At 36.8% G+C, this 22,611-nt stretch overlaps 1 protein-coding gene across 3 annotated transcripts; it reads left to right on the forward strand.

Moving 5' to 3' along the window:
* The first annotated feature begins 546 nt into the window (after positions 1-546).
* Positions 547-22,578, forward strand: LOC140767509 (uncharacterized). Of its 3 annotated transcripts, XM_073107441.1 has the most exons (52): positions 547-805; positions 2,140-2,440; positions 2,557-2,782; positions 2,895-3,234; positions 3,343-3,456; positions 3,535-3,663; positions 3,753-3,935; positions 4,019-4,210; positions 5,371-5,508; positions 5,638-5,763; positions 5,870-6,114; positions 6,517-6,620; positions 7,335-7,429; positions 7,517-7,753; positions 8,176-8,388; positions 8,577-8,679; positions 8,919-9,013; positions 9,113-9,258; positions 9,355-9,463; positions 9,547-9,693; positions 10,057-10,104; positions 10,184-10,312; positions 10,405-10,644; positions 10,765-10,929; positions 11,022-11,107; positions 11,188-11,293; positions 11,392-11,487; positions 11,617-11,769; positions 12,355-12,534; positions 12,626-12,867; positions 12,949-13,084; positions 13,170-13,292; positions 14,040-14,084; positions 14,177-14,254; positions 14,347-14,463; positions 14,926-15,052; positions 15,264-15,367; positions 15,447-15,575; positions 15,684-15,770; positions 17,282-17,428; positions 17,580-17,720; positions 17,827-17,874; positions 17,977-18,123; positions 18,196-18,257; positions 19,197-19,350; positions 19,447-19,638; positions 19,751-19,855; positions 20,023-20,157; positions 20,785-21,033; positions 21,710-21,817; positions 21,908-22,092; positions 22,175-22,578. In XM_073107441.1, exons 1-51 carry the CDS (start codon positions 707-709, stop codon positions 22,055-22,057), a joined length of 7,371 nt encoding a protein of 2,456 aa, XP_072963542.1. In that variant the 5' UTR covers positions 547-706; the 3' UTR covers positions 22,058-22,092; positions 22,175-22,578. The 3 variants fall into 3 exon arrangements, with proteins under 3 accessions (XP_072963542.1, XP_072963541.1, XP_072963543.1); XM_073107440.1 differs by having other exon boundaries at positions 21,908-22,578; XM_073107442.1 differs by having other exon boundaries at positions 21,716-21,817; positions 21,908-22,578.
* Positions 22,579-22,611: the final 33 nt, after the last annotated feature.

Raw genomic sequence — 22,611 nt, forward strand, 5'->3', positions numbered from 1 at the left:
GTATTTTAGCCCAGAACTCTATTAGGAGGCCGGCCCAAAAGATAGTTCCAAATGAGGCCCAATTAAGTAGCCCAAAGCCGTTACGATAGAACTATAGAAGAGGACATTGTTCAGGAGTCGGGACTCGGGACTGGAAAGCTCCTGATAAATAATTGGAAAATCGTAAGTGGGGCCGACGTTGTACTACCAATGGATATTGATTCCATATATTGTTGTCTGGCCTAATCCTTCGAATAATCGAATCGTACCGCTGCATTTAAACTAGCTATAATATCGTATAATCTTATTTATTAGAGATTAGTCGCAAAACTATAATGCCACACAGAGAGCAATATTTGATACGAGTGTTTATTTTTGAAATGACGATTGTGCACCTAACAGGGGGCGCTCGGCTTGATAGAGGTGGGGAATAATGGTAAGGGTATATACGTCATTTTAAAGCCATTCAGCGTGGTTGCGATTCCCATCAGTTTTTTTTTTTTCGCTAGGTATTTGTAGATATTATATAACCGTATATATATATAAGTCCCCACAGCATTAATTAAATAAGAGTCTCATCGAAGTCTTACTGCTGCAAAACGAGGACTCGAAGAAGAACTACCAGGTCTCGTTTCTCAAACCCTAGTCATCCGATTTCCACCTTAATCCCACGGTCATCTCCACTCCTCCATCCAAATTTTCGCGAGAAACCCTAATCTCCGCCCCGATGATTCCGTTCCCATCCATTGTCTCCGCCCAGATTCGCCTCCTGATCCAGAGCTTGGACGATTCCAACTTCGATTCGATCTACCGCGAGCTTTGCCAGGTAATGGACTTTCTCCGTCATCTTTTATGATTTCCTTGCTTCTTTCGTTGTTATCTTTGCTGTTTCCGGTTTCTTGCCTTAAAGAACCCTAAAGGTAAATGAGTTCTCTTCTCGATTCCAGTGGGGGCATGTTTGGCATTATCTCTTGAATCTTTAGTTATTTCCATCCGGCTTCCTCCCATTCTCGCGTCCTCTTTTGTCTCCATGATTGCTGAAAATGGGAGACAAGGAATCCTATATGACCTGATTTATGGCCTTTTAGGGCTTCAGTTGGAACTCGTCTTCCGAGGAATATTTTGAGGTTTTGGTGTCAAACACATCTTTCTTTAGAAAAACATTACCATCTTAGGATTCCCCGTGGAAGTCCACTTCTGATTGCAGCTGTCAGTGCTTGTTTATTATCTTGTTGATCAGAACCATATGTTATAAGCTATAATGACCTAAATGTACTTTTTAACATGCATTTGCTTGCCAATGTCAAATTTGGAGAGGGATAAGTGGCTTCAAGACATTGGCTGCACTATTTGAGCTGTTTTTAAAGAAAATTAGCCCTCTCGATACTTAGAGGTTGGTCTCTGGTGGAGCTGCAAGAGTGAGCATCTCAGCTCAGATAGCATTTTTTTAAATATGAAGCACAGAACTTGATTGTAAATCAGTATAAAGTTTCCTATGTTTCTTACTGATTGTTATCATGCTTTTCTCCTTTTATCATTCGCTTTGGCTGGTTTGACCTCTCTAGCATATGACATACTGGTTTCTCCTTTTGGTTGTTATGAGTTCCCTATTAAGTGCTTATTCTGTTATATATGCCTTTCGGATGTTACGAGTTCATTGTTTCTAAGATGTTTTGTTCGAGAATTGAGATGAATAACTAAGAATAGTCTTACACGATGCATTTTTTTCTATCCAATTGATCATGGGTCATTCACTATTTCACTTTTTCTTGTATTGTGTTTTAATTATTTATTAGTTACATAAATGTGCAATATGTTTATGTTCTATACAGTATTTTCTTGGTAATGGTTTGCTTTATTCATCATTTAGTCAATTATCACTCTAGAGATCTTGCTATAGATTTATTATTTTCTTCGTCTGCTCTATTTTAAAAAAAAACTTTCGAGTGCTGTTCTGCATGAGGTGCAAATCTGTAGTATCTTCACAAGCTCCTTTCTCCTGATTAAATGCTCATTACATGAAACCAATGATAATATCGTGAATGCGCTACACACATCTGGTTCTCCTTGAATGTACTATACAATGCTGCTTACTGATTTCATTTGGTTTCAGTTGCCTTGAGTGTTTACTGATGCACAGTTTCTTTCTTTTTGTCCTAGTTGGTGGAATATGGAAATGATGGAAGCATCTTATTGCTCCAAACCTGCTTAGATCAACTGAAACTAAATAGTGGGGAGACTCAAAACTTTCCGCTGAAATGTTCTGTCATATCTGATATATTTAGATATTTGCTTGATAGACCAGATTTCAGTACAAGCTTTTGTGAAGCTTTAAGTACAACACGATTAAGTGAAAGATTTCTAGAGGACCTTTCAGGCACACTTAAACTCTCAGTATCAGAGAGAATTGGTCTTGGGCTCGCCTTATCAGATTCTGAGAATCCTGATTTGAAGATGAAAGGTAAGGCGTTCATTGTTCACTTTCAGTTTTAAACATGGTACATTATTTCCCTCTTATTTTTCCCGTGATTGCTACATTTGCTTCACATGTTAGATGTCAATACTTTCCTTTTTCAGGGCAAAATTTCTGCATTGTTCAGATTGAGGAACTCTGTGCAAATCCTGCTTCTGTATCTAACGAGAAAATTCAGGAGATTGTTGCATTTCTTTACCGAAACGAGGGCCTTTCTAAGCATATGGATTCTTTTACGAATATTCTATCTCTATTGCAGTTGAAAGGGAGCCCCTTCTTTATTCCTGCTCCAAACCTGAGAAGTGACATTCATGCAATCAACTCTCCAAGGTAATTCATATTCAGGTCGATGCTTCTCATTCTCATGTACTATTGGGTACATGGATATAATTCAATTGGTGGAGTATACATTGGCTTGTATTTTTTTCTCTTATTTTTGTAGGCATTTGGATATATTCTATGAGACTGCATATAGTGATTTTGAGGCCATTTTGGCTGAAATAGAGAAGGAAATGAGCATGGCAGACATCATGACTGAATTGGGTTATGGATGTACAATTAACAGCTCTCGCTGTAAAGAGATGCTCTCTCTTTTTGATCCTCTTAATGATATAACAATTTCCAAGATACTTGGAGCAATTGCTCGCACTCATACTGGTCTTGAAGACGCACAGAATACGTATGCAACATTCTGCTCTGCTGTTGGTAGTAGCCCAGCCAGTGATTTATCTCCATTAAGCACATGGAACATTGATGTTCTTGTTGATTCAATCAACCAACTTGTGAGTTGATTTACCCTTTTCCTTTGTCTCTTCTGTGTGAGCACTGAGTGATTTACTGTACTAAACTGACAATTCTTTAACTTCAAACTGAATAATTTTTCTTTATAGGCTCCAAAAACAAATTGGAAATATGTAATGGAAAATCTAGATCATGAGGGCTTCAATGTTCCGGATGAAGCAGCGTTCTCTATTCTAATGTCCATATATAATCGTGCATGCGGGGTACTTATGAACTAATACTTGCTTCTTTGTAATGCCTAATTTTGACAATGTAATTAATATATGTCGTGACTTCTCTAGGATCCATTTCCGCTTCATGCTGTTTGTGGGTCCGTGTGGAGGAATGCAGAGGGCCAGTTATCTTTTCTGAGATATGCTGTGTCTGCACCACCTGATGTATTTACATTTGCACATTGTTCACGGAAGCTGGTATGTCTTTGTTCTTTTAATTTAGTCAAATTTTTTGGATTAATATTTGGTGTCCTTAAGTTATATATTTGGTGTACTTCTCTGCTTAGGCCTATGTTGATTTGTTGCATCTTACAAATAAGCAAGGCAACCAGGCTTGGTTTTGTCTTGATCTCCTGGAAATATTTTGCCAACTTGCTGAGCGTGGCCATGCCTGTTCAATTCGGACAATACTGCAATACCCTCTTACTCAGTGTCCTGAGGTTTTACTGCTTGGGCTTGCCAGTATCAATGTATGATTTCCTGAAGTTTTCCTTATTTTTTTATTCATTATGCAGTAAACTAATGAAAATAATTATTTTTTATGTTTTCACAGACTGCATATAACCTCCTCCAATATGAAATATCCTCTTTGATATTTCCTGCAATGCTAATGGATTCGGCAAAAAACAGCATCATTGGCAATCTATGGCATGTCAAACCCTACCTAGTTCTGCGAGGAATTCTTGATACTTATACTGATCCAAAATGTCTCCTGAGAATTCTTGATATATGTCAAGACCTAAAGGTAATGGCTGGGTTTTAGTTTTTACCAGCTTTTTGTTTGTGAAATTCTTGAAGCTATTCATGGGATAACATATTATCATTCTCTTCAATTCTCTTCCTGATGTAATCATCTGTTATTAATCTATATTTGTGGCTAAGTTTTCTTGCAATATGGAAAGTCTGCTATTACTATTTCTCTATAATTTTTTCTTTGCGTTTTTGGTTTATTCTGTATTTTATTGCATTTCCACATTTAGTTATTTTAGTGTTTTCTTTGTGTTGGTTATTTGTCTCACATGTCTAGTTGGAAATTTTCTGCTACAACAGTTCAACTTAATGAAAGTAAGTGTGGACTGAGGAGTAGTTCTTTGTGATAAGATATGTCAACAATCCTTGGTGAGCATGTACGGGGGATGGAGTTTGTCTATATTTTTTCTAGCTTATTGTTGGATGTTTGGTAGAGAGTATTACAGCAAGGGTAGATAAGCAACCTATCAATGTGGTATAGGTAGGAGCAGTCCCTTTCTGTTTATGGAATTATGATCCCAAACTCCTAACGTGCAAGTTTCCGCTTATCTGGATTGTGGGAGGGACAGATATAAACAAATCTTACCCTCTTTCTTGAGATGTTTCCATGACTCAAAACTGCAGCTTGGGGATGCATGTAATGCCTTAGTGCTGTGTTGTGCGGTGCCTCAGGCTCAGACTACATCTTGAGGATGATTTTTTGGTTGCCATAAGTATAGGCCTATCTATTATATGCAGAGATGGGTTTTGACGATCCGACATGTCACTGTGCTGATGAATTTTATCATCAATGTATGTATCTGATTATATGACTCATGCCACGCAGTAGCAATACAATGTCTTATTCCGATTGGAGTAGAGTTCTGTTTGGTTGTGTAATGTATCTTATTCTCTTTATGAGATCATTTTTATTTTCCCTTTTGCTGCGTCCAATATAATGGTAATCTTGTCAGAATTTTACTATATTATGTAAGCTTTACTTATAAAAAAAAGGGTATTGCAGTTGCACATATAGTACAGAGATCACTCGCAGAATTAATTGTAGATGTTGCTAAGTCACTTCATATCTGAATAAATCTCTAGTTCTCTACTTATTGGTTTGATATTTTCTGCTATCAAATGCTCCTTTCAACTTGTATCTTTTTTCTGCAATAGATCTTAACGGCCATACTGGATGCAACACCTCTCTCCTTTAGCATTAAATTGGCTGCTGTTGCGTCCCAAAAAGAGCTCATAGATCTTGAGAAGTGGTTGAGCGAAAATCTAATTACATATAAGGATGTTTTTGTTGAGGTAATATGGATACTCTTCCCCGCAGTCATGTTCAGAATCTACTATATTCCAACTTTCTCACTTTAGTTTATTTAGCTTTCTGCATTTAATATGTCTATATCTTACAAATTGATTCATTTTGCCTTTTAGGAGTGCCTTAAGTTCTTGAAGGAGGTCCTCATTGATGCAGCAAATGATGCTACAGAAAGCACTCCACAACAATCTCGAGCTGCTGTTATGAATATTTGCCAAGAAACATGTTCTGTATTTTTCAAGGTTTTCTATTGCGACACAATTGTACCAAATTTTTAAACAGCACATCTCAAAATGATATTCTTTTTAACTAATTGATGATATTAAGGTGCAAAAATCTACATTACAGGTTCTTCAGACCCATTCAGGGCAGCTTATCTCCGACCAACTTGTGGAAGAAATAAAGAGGCTGCAGATGGTTTCCAACCCAAAGAGTGAAAGTGCTGTAGTTACAGATATGATAACTCCCGAGGGAAGTTCAGATGACATAGAGGCAGAGGCGAATACTTACTTCCATCAAATGTTCTCTGGACAGTTGAGCATTGACTCAATGGTTCAAATGCTTGCACGCTTCAAAGAATCATCTGACAAGAGGTGGGTTGGTTTGCTTAAGCCCCATGTGTACCATTTTCCCTGGATATTTGTGTTGCCAAATAGAATTTCATGGTCTGAATATAATGCAATCCTTTTTTTTTGACATTGACTTAGTGTTGTGTGATTCACTATTCGAACTTTGAAGTGTAGCATCTATAATCAAGTCTGAAATTAGTAGGCATGGTGCTCTACTATGCTTGTGGTGAAATATGTACTTCATGACTTCTAGTATCTGACAGTTTTTCATCAATTGCCATTCAGAGAAGCATTAATGACTACTTCAGTATATGATCCTGCAATTTGTTTTGTATCTGATAGAAATCGGACTTGTAACCTGACAGTCACTTGTTTGTTGTGCAATCTACTGACCTATACGCTGTTTTGCATGCAATGGATTTCCAGAGAGCTGTCAATATTTAACTGCATGATTTCCAATCTGTTTGAAGAGTACAAGTTCTTTCCCAAGTATCCAGATAAGCAACTGAAGTTAGCTGCTGTACTCTTTGGTTAGTATCTATAATTTTGTGTTTCTCATATATAGTTCTAACTTCTAAGGGTATCATTTTGTCTAGGTTTTGAAATGTGAGTCCTGCTGTTGTGTTTGGCTTTGCCTTTTGTGTTTGCTGATAAGAGATCAAATGCCATTTATAGAACTTTTTCTAATTTCTGAGGTCATGAATGTCTTTCCTTGGTTAATTTGAGTTTGTAATACTAAAATTACTGTATATACCTCGGTTAAGATTTGAGCTTCTGGAGATTGTAATATCAGGACAAGAGTTGTACTATACTTCCATGTCCTCTTCTGATGAGAGTAGCTGATATTGTATGAGCAGTGAAACTATCAATTTTCAGTTTGTTCTTTGTCATCTGAGATGTTGACAGACTTGGGATATACTTCCATCTGGGGAGTTCCAGTCTGCATAAGTTCAGAAGTTTTTCATGACTTGCATTCCTATCTAAAAACGTAATTGGAGGAATTAAGTATCCTCTGAATCTTCTTACATGCTTTTTTTTTTCCTCGTCTAATTGGTAAAACATGCTTTGCACATAGCCATTCTTCTTTACATGCTAAAAATTTATTCCTCTCCACTCAAGAAAGTATGTAAAGAAAGTGGATTCACGAACCTTCTTCTGTTATAAGCTTTTCCCTTCAAAATCTGCGTTGGTGGTGTTCATGTTTCTTTGATATAACTTTATTTTGCGGGTTATAATTGGCGCAGGCTCCCTTATAAAGCACCAGCTTGTCACTCATCTTGCACTTGGTATTGCCTTACGCGGGGTTCTTGATGCCTTGCGTAAATCTGTTGACTCAAAGGTTAGTAAAAATATCTTTAAACAGTGAGTTTTCTCTAAATGTGGTCTGCTTAGCTTGTACCAATTTTATAACCTGGTTTGTGTGCAGATGTTTATGTTTGGTACGAAGGCCCTGGAGCAGTTTATGGACCGTTTAATTGAGTGGCCGCAGTACTGCAATCATATATTGCAGATTTCACATCTGCGTGTGTCACACTCTGAGTTGGTTGCTATAATTGAGAGAGCACTTGCAAAGATTTCGTCCAGTCACACTGAGTCAAATGGTGGCGACTCTGTTGCAAGTGAACAACAAGCTTCTGGACCAGCATCTGCAGATAGCATTGAGGTGTAGTTTGAACTTGATCTAATTCATATATGCAGGGATCATGATGAATTGCTCATTTTATCCTTTTGTCTTCTTCTGAAGATCTTACCATGTATTTTGGTAATGTTGTAATAATTCAACATCCAGAGATTTCCAGACCTCCCTGCACAAACCTCGGTCCTATCAATTTGGTCCTCATGTTACAATTTCAGAGCATTTCTATTAATCATAGTGACATTTCTTTGAGATCTTTGACACTGAAGTTTTCTAACATGAGGACTGGAAGTTGAATTACTTTATTTTTGGTATTATAATGGAAATATATCATGCTAATTTCAATTGATGAGTTTTTTTAACTATTAAAAGTAACAAATTTGATTTTTAAAATTTTTCCTTGTTAATATTTGTTAATTTCATCCAATGTAATGGTCTGTTTTCTACAGGCCTCCGAGGCATCATGGCAGTTGATGGGTTCAACTTCCTCACAATTAGGAAGGCAGCTTTCTTCATTTCAACTGCAGCAGAGGCATCAAGGGTTTCTTGGCGAGAGGCTTAAAGCATCTACAACATCTGTTAGCTATAGCAAGCCTCCTCTTTCTCAAACTGCGCAAACTTCACTTGCCTTGACAACTGTTGATTCTTCTACTACTCAGAAGGTACTAGTGACTGTGTAGATGCTTTGCTGGAGAAGTAAAGATCTAATATGCCAAAACTATGAGTTTGAGAGGCCAGTGATTAGTGTTTACTTTTCAGTTTCTTGTTTTTCTTTTCAAGGTCTCCTTTATAAACATCTCAATTAAGTGGTTATCTCTGGCCTTCTCTTTTAATGCTTATGCTTGCGTAGGTAACTCCGTTGCAGTCTTCACAAGCATCATCTCATCATTCTACTAATGTGGCAACTACTGTATCCTCTCCTGGCTTTTTACGTCCTCGAAGTTTAGCTCTAGGTAAAAGAAACTATTGACATGCTAATCTACTGTTATTTTACATAAGTTGTGCTATTTTGTATCTTGTAAATCTCAGAATGTAGTTTAGGGTAGAGCTACATGTAATCTGCAATTAGTCTTTTTGTTTGTTAAATATAGAATGCCAAATTGCCGAGTAACTTTTTTTTATGTCTTACACCTATTCATGCTGGAATTGGCGATGTGCCTAATGGATCGAAGTGTCTAACTTCTTTATTTAGGTATGCTACGGCAACATTCGCCCGCCATTGGTTTTGGGGCTGCATTAAACATTGAAACACTCGTAGCAGCCGCTGAACGAAGAGATACTGTTGAGGTTAATTTTGCATTTTGCCACGGTTAATTTTTCTTTCTTTGTAAGAATTGGACATATCTTAGACATGAGAATCAAAATCGGGTCAACTCTTTGATCTAGGCCCCCTCATCAGAAGTTCAAGACAAAATTTTATTCATGATCAATAACATTTCAACTTCAAATATGGATGCAAAGGCAAAAGAGTTTGATGAAGTCTTGAAGGAAGATCACTATCCTTGGTTTGCACAGTATATGGTCATGAAAAGGTAAGGACACAAATAATGTTGCCTTCTCATTTAGTCTGTTTACAGTTAAGCGTCGTAACTCATAAGTGATATTTTCTTACTACAATTGTCTGGCAGGGCTAGTATTGAACCAAATTTTCATGACCTGTATTTGAAGTTCTTTGACAAAGTCAATTCAAAAGTGCTGGATAAGGAAATCCTAAAAGCCACTTATGAGAACTGCAAGGTTTTACTGGGACTAATTAATTGATGTTGTGTCTTTTTCTCTAGAAAGTTCTGTTATCTATTTTGCCACTTTTGGTTGTGTAGGTTTTGTTGGGATCAGAACTTATAAAATCAAGCTCAGAGGAGCGCTCCTTGCTTAAAAATCTTGGCAGCTGGCTTGGAAAGTTGACCATTGGTCGGAACAAATCACTACGAGCAAAAGAAATAGATCCGAAAGTCCTAATAATAGAGGTAGAATATGCTAAACTCTTAGGAATTTGTGTTACGCTTTAGGTTTTTTTTTTAATATTTTGATCAAAGAAGGAAAAAATATATAGGTGTTAGATAAAACGATTTGACTTCTTACTGTCTTGAAAGCTGAATTCTTGAAAAAAAAATGTTCAAACAATACATTAATTTTCTTCTAATATTAGCATTTCAGAACTCCGAAGTCTGAAGAAAATCTGTACTTCTAATTACTGTCTGCATGGTGATTTTGACAGTGCTCTTCACTTAGTCACAGCAATGTCAAAGATTATAATTGCTCACTGATTCTTGTATGCTACTTATTCTTACTATTTGCTGGTTTTGTAACTTCTGAATTGTTGTGGTCAGGCATATGAAAGGGGGTTGATGATTGCAGTAATTCCATTCACTTCAAAGGTGCCGCCATTTTGAATTTTTGAGCTTCATTAAATCAAATTTATGCTATTTGTGATCTAATAACTTGCAAATATTGTAGATTTTGGAACCATGCCAGTCAAGTATAGCATATCAGCCTCCAAATCCCTGGACTATGGGGATCCTTGGTTTACTTGCTGAGATCTATAACCTACCAAACCTCAAAATGAACCTAAAATTTGATATTGAGGTACTTTATCTAGTTTACTGTGTGGAACTATTTTATTCTTAAGTTATGATGCTGTAAGTTCCTTTAAGTGTTTTTGTTATTGCACTGTGCAGGTGTTATTCAAAAATCTTGGAGTGGACATGAAAGAAGTTAAACCCACTTCACTTCTTAAAGATAAAGTTCGTCAGGTGGAAGGGAATCCAGATTTTTCAAACAAGGATGTCACTTCATCTCAACCACCAGTCATTGCGGAAGTCTCATCGGGGATCATTCCTACAGTGAATCATGTAGAGCTCCAACCTGAGGTCAATAGCACGTCACGCACAATGAATCTTCCGAATATACTTAATCAGGTTTTTGGTCAACTGGCTTTCCTTGATGATGCAAATTAGATATATTTATATATAAGTTGTGAGTGTGTGTGTGTGTGAGATAATGTCTTTGCTCATTTTTAGTGCATTTTTGTTTTGTAGTATACAGCTCCTCTGCATCTTGCTTCAAATACCATGATGGAGGATGACAAAGTTGGGGCTTTAATAATGCCCGAACATGTTCCGGCTGCACAGGGAATGAGTCAAGTTTCACCATCCCCATCCCCTGCCCCATCTCCATCCCCATCTCCGTTTTCTCTTAGTCAGGTTTGCCTCCTCACCATTTTGTCTTATATATTAGTTGTTATACACAAGTCTTTCCATATCTACTTGATTTGTCCAATATTTGATACCTGCAGCTTCTGACAATAATTCCAACTGCTGATTCTTACATCAGTATTAACCCAAAGCTTAGTTCTTTGGGCTCACAATTGCAATACCACAGGTTTGATTTTATAACCTCAATTTTGACTTGGCTACCTTGGGTTGGTTTCTTGTTCTCTGCTAAGTGTTTAATCCATGCAGGATCATTCACTTGGCTATGGATAGGGCGGTGAGAGAGATCATATCTGCTGTTATTCAGAGAAGTGTTACTATAGCTAGCCGGACAACAAAGGAACTTATCTTAAAGGTTCTTTTTGTCAGTCCTATTTACAATTATCACTTCAACAATATTTATATAGCCAAGTTGTGCCACATTTGTCTTTCTGCTCACACATTTCTGTATAGGACTATGTTATGGAGTCGGACGATAATGTCATATCTCGTTCTGCGCGCTTAATGGTTGGCACTTTAGCCGGAAGTTTGGCCCATGTCACTTGCAAGGTCTTGTGAATTCATCTGCTTGTAGTTTTGATTCGCATGTGTGTCAAACTCGGAGCATTATCTCATTTATGCTTGTAGCTTAAATTATAGCTGAACTTGGAGCTCATCTGATAATTTATGGCTCTTCAGGAACCTCTTCGTGTGGCCCTGACGAATCACCTCCGGAGTCTACTTCAGGCCTTAAATAGTAACAATGAAAATAATGAGCAGATAATTCAGATTCTTACCAATGATCATCTTGATCTTGGCTGTGCAGTAATTGAAGATGTGGCATCACAAAAGGTAACTTTGCTTTAACAATTTTTTCTTGAATGTTGTTTTTGTAAAGTTATATGTTTGGAATCAAATTTTGCTTCACTGTGCGATGCATGCTTGTTATTGTCTTATTCTTTTGATTGGTGTGTGAAACCTTAAACACTAAAGCTGGAGAACCACACATTTTTTATTGATATTACATTTTTCTTGGGCATTATGATGCTATGATTAAGGTAATAACATATATCAACTATCTATGCAACCTTGCTGAGTAAGAGGGACTATCTTCCAGAATTTGAGGAAAAGAACCATCTTCTTCTAAGAAAAGATGAATATGGTTGCTTGTTATGAAGCTGATTGTAAAGCTTCACCATTGATTTATTTGGTCATTTAGTAGCCTACTGTTATGCAACTCTGATTTCAATCCTTTACAATAAACACTTGCAATGAGATGCAAATAGCAAGCTTTACTGTGTTTGTTGTCGCTCTATTACCTGGGTGAACTAGTTGAATTAATATCATAGGACTCGATTTCTAATGTTGCTTACAATTGGCAACTGACACAATTTGGGGGTGTTAAAATTATGTAATATTATACTGGATTTTCTGCAGGCTGTGGAGATGATTGATGGAGAAATAGGTCCCTCATTTGCTGCCCTAAGGAAGCAAAGGGAAGGGACTGGATCCTATTATGATGCTTTTACTTATTCTCAAGGTCCATTTTCACGTGTCCCAGAGGCACTTCGTCCTAAGCCCGGTCGCCTGTCCCTCGCCCAACAGCGTGTTTATGATGTAAAGTCACAAAGTGTTTATCCTTCCATTTTGTACTATGAAGCTTCTATGGATATGACTTTTTCATGTGTTGATTCTTTCTTGTTTCCAGGACTTCATCAAGATTATATGGCACAACCAGTCCAGTCAGAATTCAAGTGCTGGGCCTACTGGACAACCTGGTATGAGTGGGAGTACAGGTAACTCTAGTGTTCCTCGAGCATACAGTTCAAGTTCAGTCCCATTGAACTCCAGTGGCTTCTCAACTTCTCAAGTAGCTCCATTCAGCTCAGTAGCTCAGCCATTGGATCTGATATCCGAAGAGTCAGATCGTGGTTCTTCACAACTTCCTAGGTTCAAATTCTTCTAATCTTTCACTTTGTATAAGCTTGGAAATGGAACACTGGATTCTAAATTTGTTTATTTGGTTTGTAGTGGTCATCCCACTCAAGTTGGAACAAGTGACACTGCTATTCAACATGGTGGCGGAATAAATTCTGTTGTTTCCCCATTTCCTGTTAGCGTTACTTCAAGTGATCTCCCAACAGTCGATGCACCAGTCACAACCAAAGTCAGGAAACTTTGCCATTTCCTTCATTATAAGCTGGAAAGATAATATCGATAATCTGCTGACATTTGCATTAACCTGTTATCAGGAATTGGGCGCTATAGTACCACCTTCACCTACAGCAGCAGCTGACCGTTTGGGAACAGCTATACCTGAATCCCTGTTGACTACTGGTGATGCATTAGATAGGTATCAACAAGTTGCACTCAAGGTAACAAAGCCTGGTCCTTTTTCCACCCTGACGGTTCAATGTTACTTTTACACTTATGTGCTTCGCTTACCTCCTCAGTACCTAAAGTTCTTCAGTTGAACGGCAAATTAGACTTCAAGGCAATAATATGTGGTTTATGGAAGAGAATATAATCTGAGAGCAAGACTGTAAGAGGAGAGATTTTTCATATTTAGACTGATTTTGCAAAATTACTATCTAGAATCAACTTATTATGATTGTTTTTGGATGTTAGATATGGATATGGGTGTTGTTTTTTTAAGACCAGGAAGAACTTCAAAGTGCATCCTAAATTCTTTGAACTTTGCGGCATATGATTTGAGAAATGTCTTATGATATCTAGTAATCTTGTAATTTGTAAATGATCTGAATGACTAGACTGGAAGATGTTTATGTTCTTCTGCATATCGAGCAGAATACACTTTTGGGCTGCTGGTCTGACTGGTGATGCTTAACCACTTTTCCTTTTTAAGTTTATACATGTGCTTTGATGTGGGAAGAGGTGTGGGTTTTGTGGGTGATTAATTCAATTGAAAGTTGTAAAGATGAAAGACCCGTAATCATGCTGAAGACATTTCTTGCCTTGGTCTTTCTTCTAGATTAAAATTTATATTTCTGTCACTTATTGTGTAAACTGCAATATGTTCTTCATCCTTTTTTTTTTTTCAAAAGTCTTACATGTGTTTGTCCAAAGTTAAGTTTCTAATTGAGCCTAATTATACATTTCAGCTTGAAGCCTTGATAGCTAAAGATGCTAGAGAAACAGAAATTCAGGTCAGATAATTCTTGTTCTCACCTATGGTTGTTCATGCCCATATTTGATTGACCTCATTACTTCATTTACTTACCAACCTCCTCCTTTGCAGGGAGTTGTTTCTGAGGTGCCTGATATCATACTGAGATGCATAAGCCGAGATGAGGCTGCACTAGCTGTGGCACAGAAGGTCAAGTACTTTTTACTATGCTTTTTGACTAGTCTAACTTTCTCTTCTTTTATTCATTTGCATTTTTGGGTGGAACTTTTCTTCTGTTCCAGGTTTTCAAAAGTTTGTATGAGAATTCATCAAATGGTGTCCATGTCACCTCCCATCTGGCAATTTTAGCTGCAATACGTGATGCTAGCAAACTTGTTGTTAAAGAATTAACTAGCTGGGTATGTACTTCAACTTGGCAAAACCATAATTCAAGTACATGCACTTTCTTCTTACATTTGAGAATTAGCTCCATGTCAGTCCTTTCCTTCTCCTTTGCACAACATGGTTTCATATCTGCAGTTACTAGTCTCAAAACTCTCGATAATAATTTTTATAAGCATGGGAATTAATTGATTGTGAATTGGTTCTTGCTGCAATGTGAGTGCATTCTCTTTGTCATGCAGCCTCCAATATATAAACCCCAATTGTCATTTTGAGCTGATATTTTGCTAAATGCTCAATTGATCCTGCTAGTTTCTGACCATTAACACTAGGAAAGCTTAGTACATCTGATGGTGTCATGTTGGAGCTATCCTATAATTTCATCTTCAGTTTTTCACCTTTCATTTACCCTTCTAATGTTTCCTCTAACTTTTAAGAATAATTGATTGATCTATGAATCCCTACACATGTTTTTGCAGGTAATTTACTCAGATGAAGAGAAGAAGTTTAACAAAGAAATAACAATCGGCTTTATTCGTTCTGAGTTGCTAAACCTTGCAGAGTACAACGTCCATCTAGCAAAACTTATTGACGGGGGAAGGAATAGTATGTTGACCATTTCTTTCAGATTTGGAAAAACAGCTAATTTTGTAGCTGGAGTAATGCTTAGATCTTGAGTTTCCTGAACATTTCTTGCCATGAATCATGATTTTATTTTTCTTCGCTTTTGAGATTGGCCTTTGTGTTGGCGTCTTTGTTTGGTGTCTGATGTTGGCAAAAGTTACCTGAGATTCTAACTGCTTGTCTTCTTTAACAGAAGCTGCGACAGAGTTTGCCATATCACTTGTCCAATCATTTATTTCTCAAGATGCTGGCGTAAGCATGTCAGAGCTGTACAATCTTATTGACGCCTTATCAAAGGTGTGCATTTTTTTTAGTTAAAGATGACAGTATAACTTCTTTGTGTATTGTAGAAATTAGATATTGCTTAAACTTGCAGTTAGCAATGAGGCCGGGGTCTCCAGAATCATTGCAGCAGTTGATAGAAGTTGCCAGGAACAATGTTCACAATGCACCTAATCTCACTGCTAACAAGGATGAGAAGGCTAGACAGTTGAGGGATAAAAAGGTCATTACAAATTTTATGCTCAGTGTGCCATGTAACTCGTTCCAAGCTAAAGAAAGACATTTAGATTCCACTCATGTGTCAAATAATTGGTTCAACTTATGTCAACAGGTTATATCTGGCCGTAATTTTACCAACAAAGAGGAAATTAGTGCTAATGAAGCTGCAGCTGCAGATCCTCCTGGTTTCCAAGATCAGGTTTACATTTTTAATGTCCATGCTTAATCCAGAAAGATTACTTTTTTGAAATTTTTAATTTTTAATAATCATAAAAAAGAATTGCTATTCATAAGAATTCTCATAATGAAAATTATGGTTGTGCCCCGACAGATAGAGAAAAAAAATAGATACTTATTTTACTCCAAATGTTAATATTTAGATGCTTATTTAGTATTGCTCTTGCCAGATTGGCCACTAGACATGTTTTGTTACTTTTGCACTTGATGGGACACTTGGTCATTAACGTTCTTATATGATCGATATACACAAATTTTGTTGTCCTAGATGTGTTAGATGGGATACTATTCATATTAATATTAAAGATATATGTGGTAGGTTTCATATCTTTGGGTAGCCACTTTTTGAGTATAGTGATGCCAAGGGATGTTAAACTGGATAAGCAGTACCAAATTTAATTGCTGGACTGTATTGTTGGGAAACCTGCCATCTGGTTGAGGGCATTCAATGCTTGGAGGTTATAAACTTATAATGTAACTGTTGCTGTCTTTAAGAAGAGGCTCTCTGAAATCTGAATATCACATGCATGTCGCATAAAGAAGCTGATAGCTGAGTCTGTTTGCATGTGTAAAAGCAGACAGGCTCAAAGATCCTTCAATGACCATGAACTCTCTCCCTCACTGATTACTTGCCTTTTTGTTTCTCTCTTGCTGAGTTATCGTAAGAAAATTTATAGAAAAGCGCATATGTTGATATTGTCCTGAACTTGTATTAGAACCTTTTAGTTTTTGTTTAGAAGTGAGAACATAATTTCTCATAGTAGAAAAATTACCTCTTAATAATCTTCATAAGGAGATTAAAGGTTGCAATCAGGTAAATGAGAATAAGTATTTTTGGATTCTCTATCAGATACATCAAACAATAGTTCGCTTAATCAGTTGGTTGTGCATTGATAATAATTGGAGCAATCATGATGCAAGTACTTGTGAAACAATATGGTGTTGGCTAGGGCTCAATTGCAAGGTCTCCTCAAAAGAAGTTAAAGAATATATAGCTGGTTTTCACCTTGAATTCAGGCCTTTATAAATTGGTGTGGTTTTCTAAGCCAAAGTAAAACAATGGAACAGTGATATTTTCTACCTTAAGGATTAAAATGCCGAATCATGGTCTTATGTAGGCAGGTGCAACTCTCCAAAAGTTCATTTAGCAATGGAAATGTCTAGAAGACGACAGATGTAAAATTGGGGTGTCAATTCATTGCTGTAATTAGTGGAGAGTCGATTAATGATATAATTTCATATATCAAACATTTTCAACCATATATCTCATAAAATCAATCTCTTTCTATTAAAGATTTCAATTTTTTTCCTTCCAAAAAAAATCCTGAAGGTTCTGCCAGTGGTATTGAACTATATATCTCCTTTAAATAACTTTTTGACATCCAGCAGATTATTCTTAATATGTGGCAGTTTCCATCAGTTTAATCCTAATTATATTCTCAAACCTGAGGAAATTTTCAATTGATGTGGTAGGTTTCTGTTCTCTACTCTGAGTGGTGTCAGATTTGTGAGCATCCAGTTACAAATGATGCTGCATATGGTCATTACATATCGCAATTGCAACAGAGTGGTTTACTTAAGGGTGATGATATCACTGACCGTTTCTTCCGTATTCTAACGGTGAGTAAAAAAAATTTCTTTGTAATTCGAACTTCCATTTTTTGTCATAATATTCTTGATGGTTTGCCAGACCCCATGGGAGGAGCCTCATGCATTTAGATGCCTTTTTATATTCTTGACGGTTCGGATGCTAATGTTTACAACTTTTCAGGAGCTTTCTGTTACACATTCTCTTGTCTCCGAGCAAGTTATGACTCCAAGTGCGATGTCACTTCATTCACCTCAACAAATCCAGCAGCTTTCATATATTCCAATTGATGCATATGCAAAGCTTGTTGTCCTGATTCTAAAGGTATCCTGAGAACATGGACAGTTATCTCAGTTTTCCATTTGTTGATACTACCTGCATTTCATGTACAATAAATTTGTTCTCTGATCCTTCATCTTTTTATCTTTAGTATTCCTCTGTGGATCAAGGACCAAGTAAATCTGTTTTACTTCCCAAGGTTGATTTCTCTAACACAAGATGCTGGCAGAATGTCTTTTTTCTTTTCTTTTCTAAATGGACCTTGCAGGATTAGTCTTATTTCCCTGTGTTTCATATCCAGATTTTGTCAGTGACAGTAAGAGCCATTCAAAAAGATGCCGAAGAGAAGAAGCTGTCTTTTAACCCGAGGCCATACTTCCGATTATTTATTAATTGGCTATTGGATCTTGCTTCACCTGACCCTCTCCTGGACAGTGCTAACTTTCATGTATGTGCTATTTTTAGACTGTCATTTTTCCTGTGTATTATTATTAATATTTACATTGATATGTTATTCCAGGTATTGACTTCTTTTGCGAATGCTTTCCATGCGTTACAACCCTTGAAAGTTCCTGCCTGGAGGTCTGATATTTTCTCCTTTGTTTGTTTTCCTTGATGAGTGTCTGTCTCCAATTTCTTTATGCCTGATACGTCTGCTTGATATTGGTGAAAATTACGCAAATAAGACACGATGATACATGTTATGTAATTTGAGTTCTAACTTTGATTATTGTTCACAAGGAAATTTTTGGTTATCAGATCCGACATTGTATTTGAATTACTAGCATCTCGGGTCTCATCTTATTGCACTTAAAGGTTGTTGATCTTTTATGTATAGAGTTCAATCTCATAACTGATTCCTCAAGTCAATCTGACGTAAATAGTGCATGAGGACAAAAAGTGCTTTTTATCCTTCCCATACAATAGAAGCTTTCCCATCAACAACTGACCTGACTTCTGTTCCTTTGGGCTTTATTGTGGCTTTTCTCAGAATTCTCTGTTGCTAGATACTGGTTACCTGTGATCAGGAAAGATGATAGTTTAATATTGAATCCATCTGTCCTAAAACTCTCTGTATCAGTCTTAGTAGTCTTGTGCAGGCAAAATGGAAGAATTCTTTTCATTTATAACAAAATTGCATGGTGGAAATATTTACAGTCCTCCAGAGAGCATGTTTCCCTGTTGAACAAGCAGTTTGCCATGATTCATTTTTTCTGTTTAAGGTCTTTTTTTATTTACTATTATGACAAAATTCTGGAGTCGGTATGTTTGAAATTATATATTCCTTTACATATTCTGCTAATTGCATCTTAATATCTTCTCAGGAGACAAATTAAATAATTCTTAACTCTGAGACAATTGAATGACTGTAGTGTTATTGAGATTACTGAAAATAAAATTAAAATCATAAATTAAACTTTGAGATCTATTTTCCTTTTTTACTGGAGCTGAACAACACCATGTTGTTTTTCTCTATTCCATTTCTTGTTTCATGCTTGTTTCTAATTAAAGTTCTTTTAGTTTTGCATGGCTTGAGTTGGTAAGCCATAGAAGCTTCATGCCGAAATTGTTGATGTGCAATTCTCCGAAGGGCTGGCCATTCTTTCAACGTTTACTTGTTGATTTGTTCAAATTCATGGAACCCTATTTGAGAAATGCTGAGCTTGGAGAGCCGGTATATCTTATTCGCTACCTAGAGGTTTAGTCATAATGTGGAGTTTTATCTCATTTGCTTACATATCTATTTATATGGTTGCTAATTCTTTTTTAGGTACATTTTCTGTACAAAGGCACTTTGAGGGTGCTGCTTGTACTGTTGCATGACTTCCCTGAATTTCTCTGTGACTATCACTTCAGTTTTTGTGATGTGATTCCATCCAGTTGCATCCAAATGCGGAATGTCATTCTTAGTGCATTTCCGCGCAATATGAGACTCCCTGACCCTTCTACTCCCAACTTAAAGGTGGTTGCAACCGTCCATGAGAATTGGATTTCCTATTTACATTCTTTGTGATCCAAGAGGAAATAAGGAATGTCTTTAGTTGAAGAATTAACTTCTTTTGCTTTTAATACAGATTGATCTACTGCCTGAAATCACACAATCTCCTCGAATTCTATCTGAAGTTGATGCTGCCCTTAAAGCAAAGCAGATCAAGGCTGAGATTGATGAGTATCTCAAGGTGAATAGTTGTTCATTTCATTACCTTTATGCACCGGGATGGAAAATGTTTAATATAATTTTCTGAGAAGGAAAGAGGGCATCATCATCATTCAAAGTTTAGCTAGTCATACATGTGAACTTGTTTTCTGTTATATCTGTTCACTCCTTGTTCATCTGAATCCGCAGACTAGGCCTGAAGGATCTTCTTTTTTAGCTGATCTAAAACAGAGATTGCTGCTGCCACAAAATGAAGCAAACCTAGCTGGAACTCGTTATAATGTACCTCTGATTAATTCACTAGTTCTTTATGTGGGCATGCAGGTACGTTTTATTTTAGGAATCTTCATATTGCTCAGTCGAAAGTACTGAATTCTATTTTCCTTGGCAAAATACTCCTTTCTAGCTAGTTTATAAGCTTTTTGTTGTTCTGTAATATCTAATACTGCTTGTTTATCGCTTAATTGGTAGCGCAGCATATTATGATAGTGTTGGTTGTATTTCTCTCATAAAATATACTGGTGGATACCATCAGATAAAAGCAATTTCATCTTTTTCCTGTCCTAGACTTTTCTGAGGAATGCTCTCTTAACCTTGGGTGTTTACTGTAGCTGTAACCCTTCCCCATGTGAGTTGCCTTTCTGGATTTTAGTGTAGGCTCCTTGCCTTGTTCTATTCCAAATTGTTTTTTATTTAAATGCAAGTTGTAGAATAAATGGAGAAAGGGTTTTATGATAAGTAAGCAATTGATGTTAATTACTGTTATCTAGCTTTCCAAAATATTTTTTATTTGAATGGGTTTGCAGTAAATTTTAAGTGACTCCATTTAATTAATTGTTAGTTCAGCTGTTGTAATTGAAAACTTACTCTCATTTTCTTATACTCATGATTTTCTTCGTAGTGACATTCTGTAGCCATTATTCTTTGTATTAACAGTAACAAATATTGCAGGCTATACAACAATTGCAGAGCAAATCTGCTCCTCAACTTGCATCCACTCAGCAGATGAGCCATATACCTCCTATGGACATTTTTCTGGTTGGCGCAGCTATGGATATCTTCCAGAGTCTTATCAAAAACTTGGATACCGAAGGACGCTATCTTTTTCTTAATGCAGTTGCTAACCAACTGCGGTATCCAAACAACCATACACATTACTTTTCCTTCGTTCTTCTCTACTTATTTGCAGAGACTAGCCAGGTGAGCTCTTGTATGTCATGATTTGTAGTTTCTCTCATCAACACTTTGATTTTTGTTCTCTCTGCACTTCTGTTTTTAACATATTTAGTGTTCCTGTATGTTCTTCCTGATATTAGCTTGATATATTTCTTTTCTTATTAGTCTATGGGATTAAGATGCTGCAAATGTAGCTTTAGTTGTTGTCTATCCTGTCTCCTCATAAGGCTGTTATGTCTATATTAAGTTAGATTGGCATGAATGGATTGCTAGTGGTTTGCCTATGAAGGTAAAGTGATATGTTAAACTGTTCCCATATTTGATAGCATGGTGGACTTTAGGAATGAATATATGTTAGTGGAGGCAATCCCCATTAGTCAGAGATGCTATCCGGTTCTATTTATAGTTTCAAACAGCCTTTAGTTTCTAGTAATTTTTACCTGAAAATGGCTGTGCCTTATCAATTCTAGTTGACTCTTGTTGATTCTTTTTGTGCATGCGACACTAGAACATCTTCACCAGAAGGAGTAAAGTATGTTTGCACTAGGTCTATAGTATCATGATTCATTTTTTTTCTTCCCTTTGGTAGTCTTTTCCACGAGTAGCCTTTTGCTAGCCTTTTGCTTCACCATTATGCTGTATTACTTGTTTCTTTTATCGTCGCTTGACTATTAGCGAATATTATATGTTATTATATTAGTCGCAGGAAATCATTCAGGAGCAGATAACAAGGGTACTGTTGGAGCGCTTAATAGTTAACCGTCCTCATCCTTGGGGTCTGCTTATTACTTTCATTGAGCTGATCAAGGTATTATCTTAAGACATGGTTCTGTAGCAATTATATATTTGCTGGCATCTCTTTCTTTAAGTTGATCCCAGTACTCTGGTGTCCTTGCAGAATCCACGGTACAACTTTTGGAATCGGCCTTTTACACGATGTGCACCAGAGATTGAGAAGTTATTTGAGTCAGTATCAAGATCCTGTGGTGGTCCTAAAGCAGTCGACGATGGAATTGTCTCCAGTGTTGTTTCTGACGGCAACCACTGATTCATCAGATATTTCTGTTTTTCTTTCTGTTTGATGTATGTAAGAAGCATCATTAGCATACGTAGTGTAGTGAGCATTCATGTTTGAATTGATTTTGTCTAATTTATCATCAATTAGGAATGCAAGCTGATGCAGCACACTATTTTTTTGGGTGAGGCGGTTCTTTGATGAACTACCTTAACTACAGCAGACAAGAACCAGAGGACTTGATCCTTACATGTGCTCCGTTGGCAGATCACATTCGTTACAGTGACTTTTTGCAACTTTCCCAAGTTTGACTGTTTGAGACTTACGCCATGTATAGTGGAGAGCGATTTGAAGTCCAGTAGAGATAAAGCAAGGTAGAGGAACAGTACAAAAGTGACTGTATAGCGTGATGTTAATCGAGTGAGGGAAGAAACTAGTTAGCTGTACCTTATTCAGGTCTTATTTCTGAAGGGCATTAGGATAACAGTATATGTGTTCACGTGGGACATTTGCTTGTATATTACTGTGACAATAGTGAAATTTATGTACATGTATGTAGTAGTTTATGTGGTAGCGGAGTACGGAAC

Source organism: Typha angustifolia, chromosome 9, assembly GCF_048772165.1.
Source record: "Typha angustifolia cultivar Huaian chromosome 9, ASM4877216v1, whole genome shotgun sequence".
In the NCBI taxonomy this organism is placed as follows: Eukaryota; Viridiplantae; Streptophyta; class Magnoliopsida; order Poales; family Typhaceae; genus Typha; species Typha angustifolia.

Coding starts and splice junctions, on each gene's coding strand:
- LOC140767509 (XM_073107440.1), top strand. CDS start 707: ATGATTCCGTTCCCATCCATTGTCTCCGCCCAGATTCGCCTCCTGATC. Junction 9,694..10,056: donor CGAAAGTCCTAATAATAGAG/GTAGAATATGCT, acceptor TGTTGTGGTCAG/GCATATGAAAGGGGGTTGAT. Junction 19,351..19,446: donor ATGCTGAGCTTGGAGAGCCG/GTATATCTTATT, acceptor ATTCTTTTTTAG/GTACATTTTCTGTACAAAGG.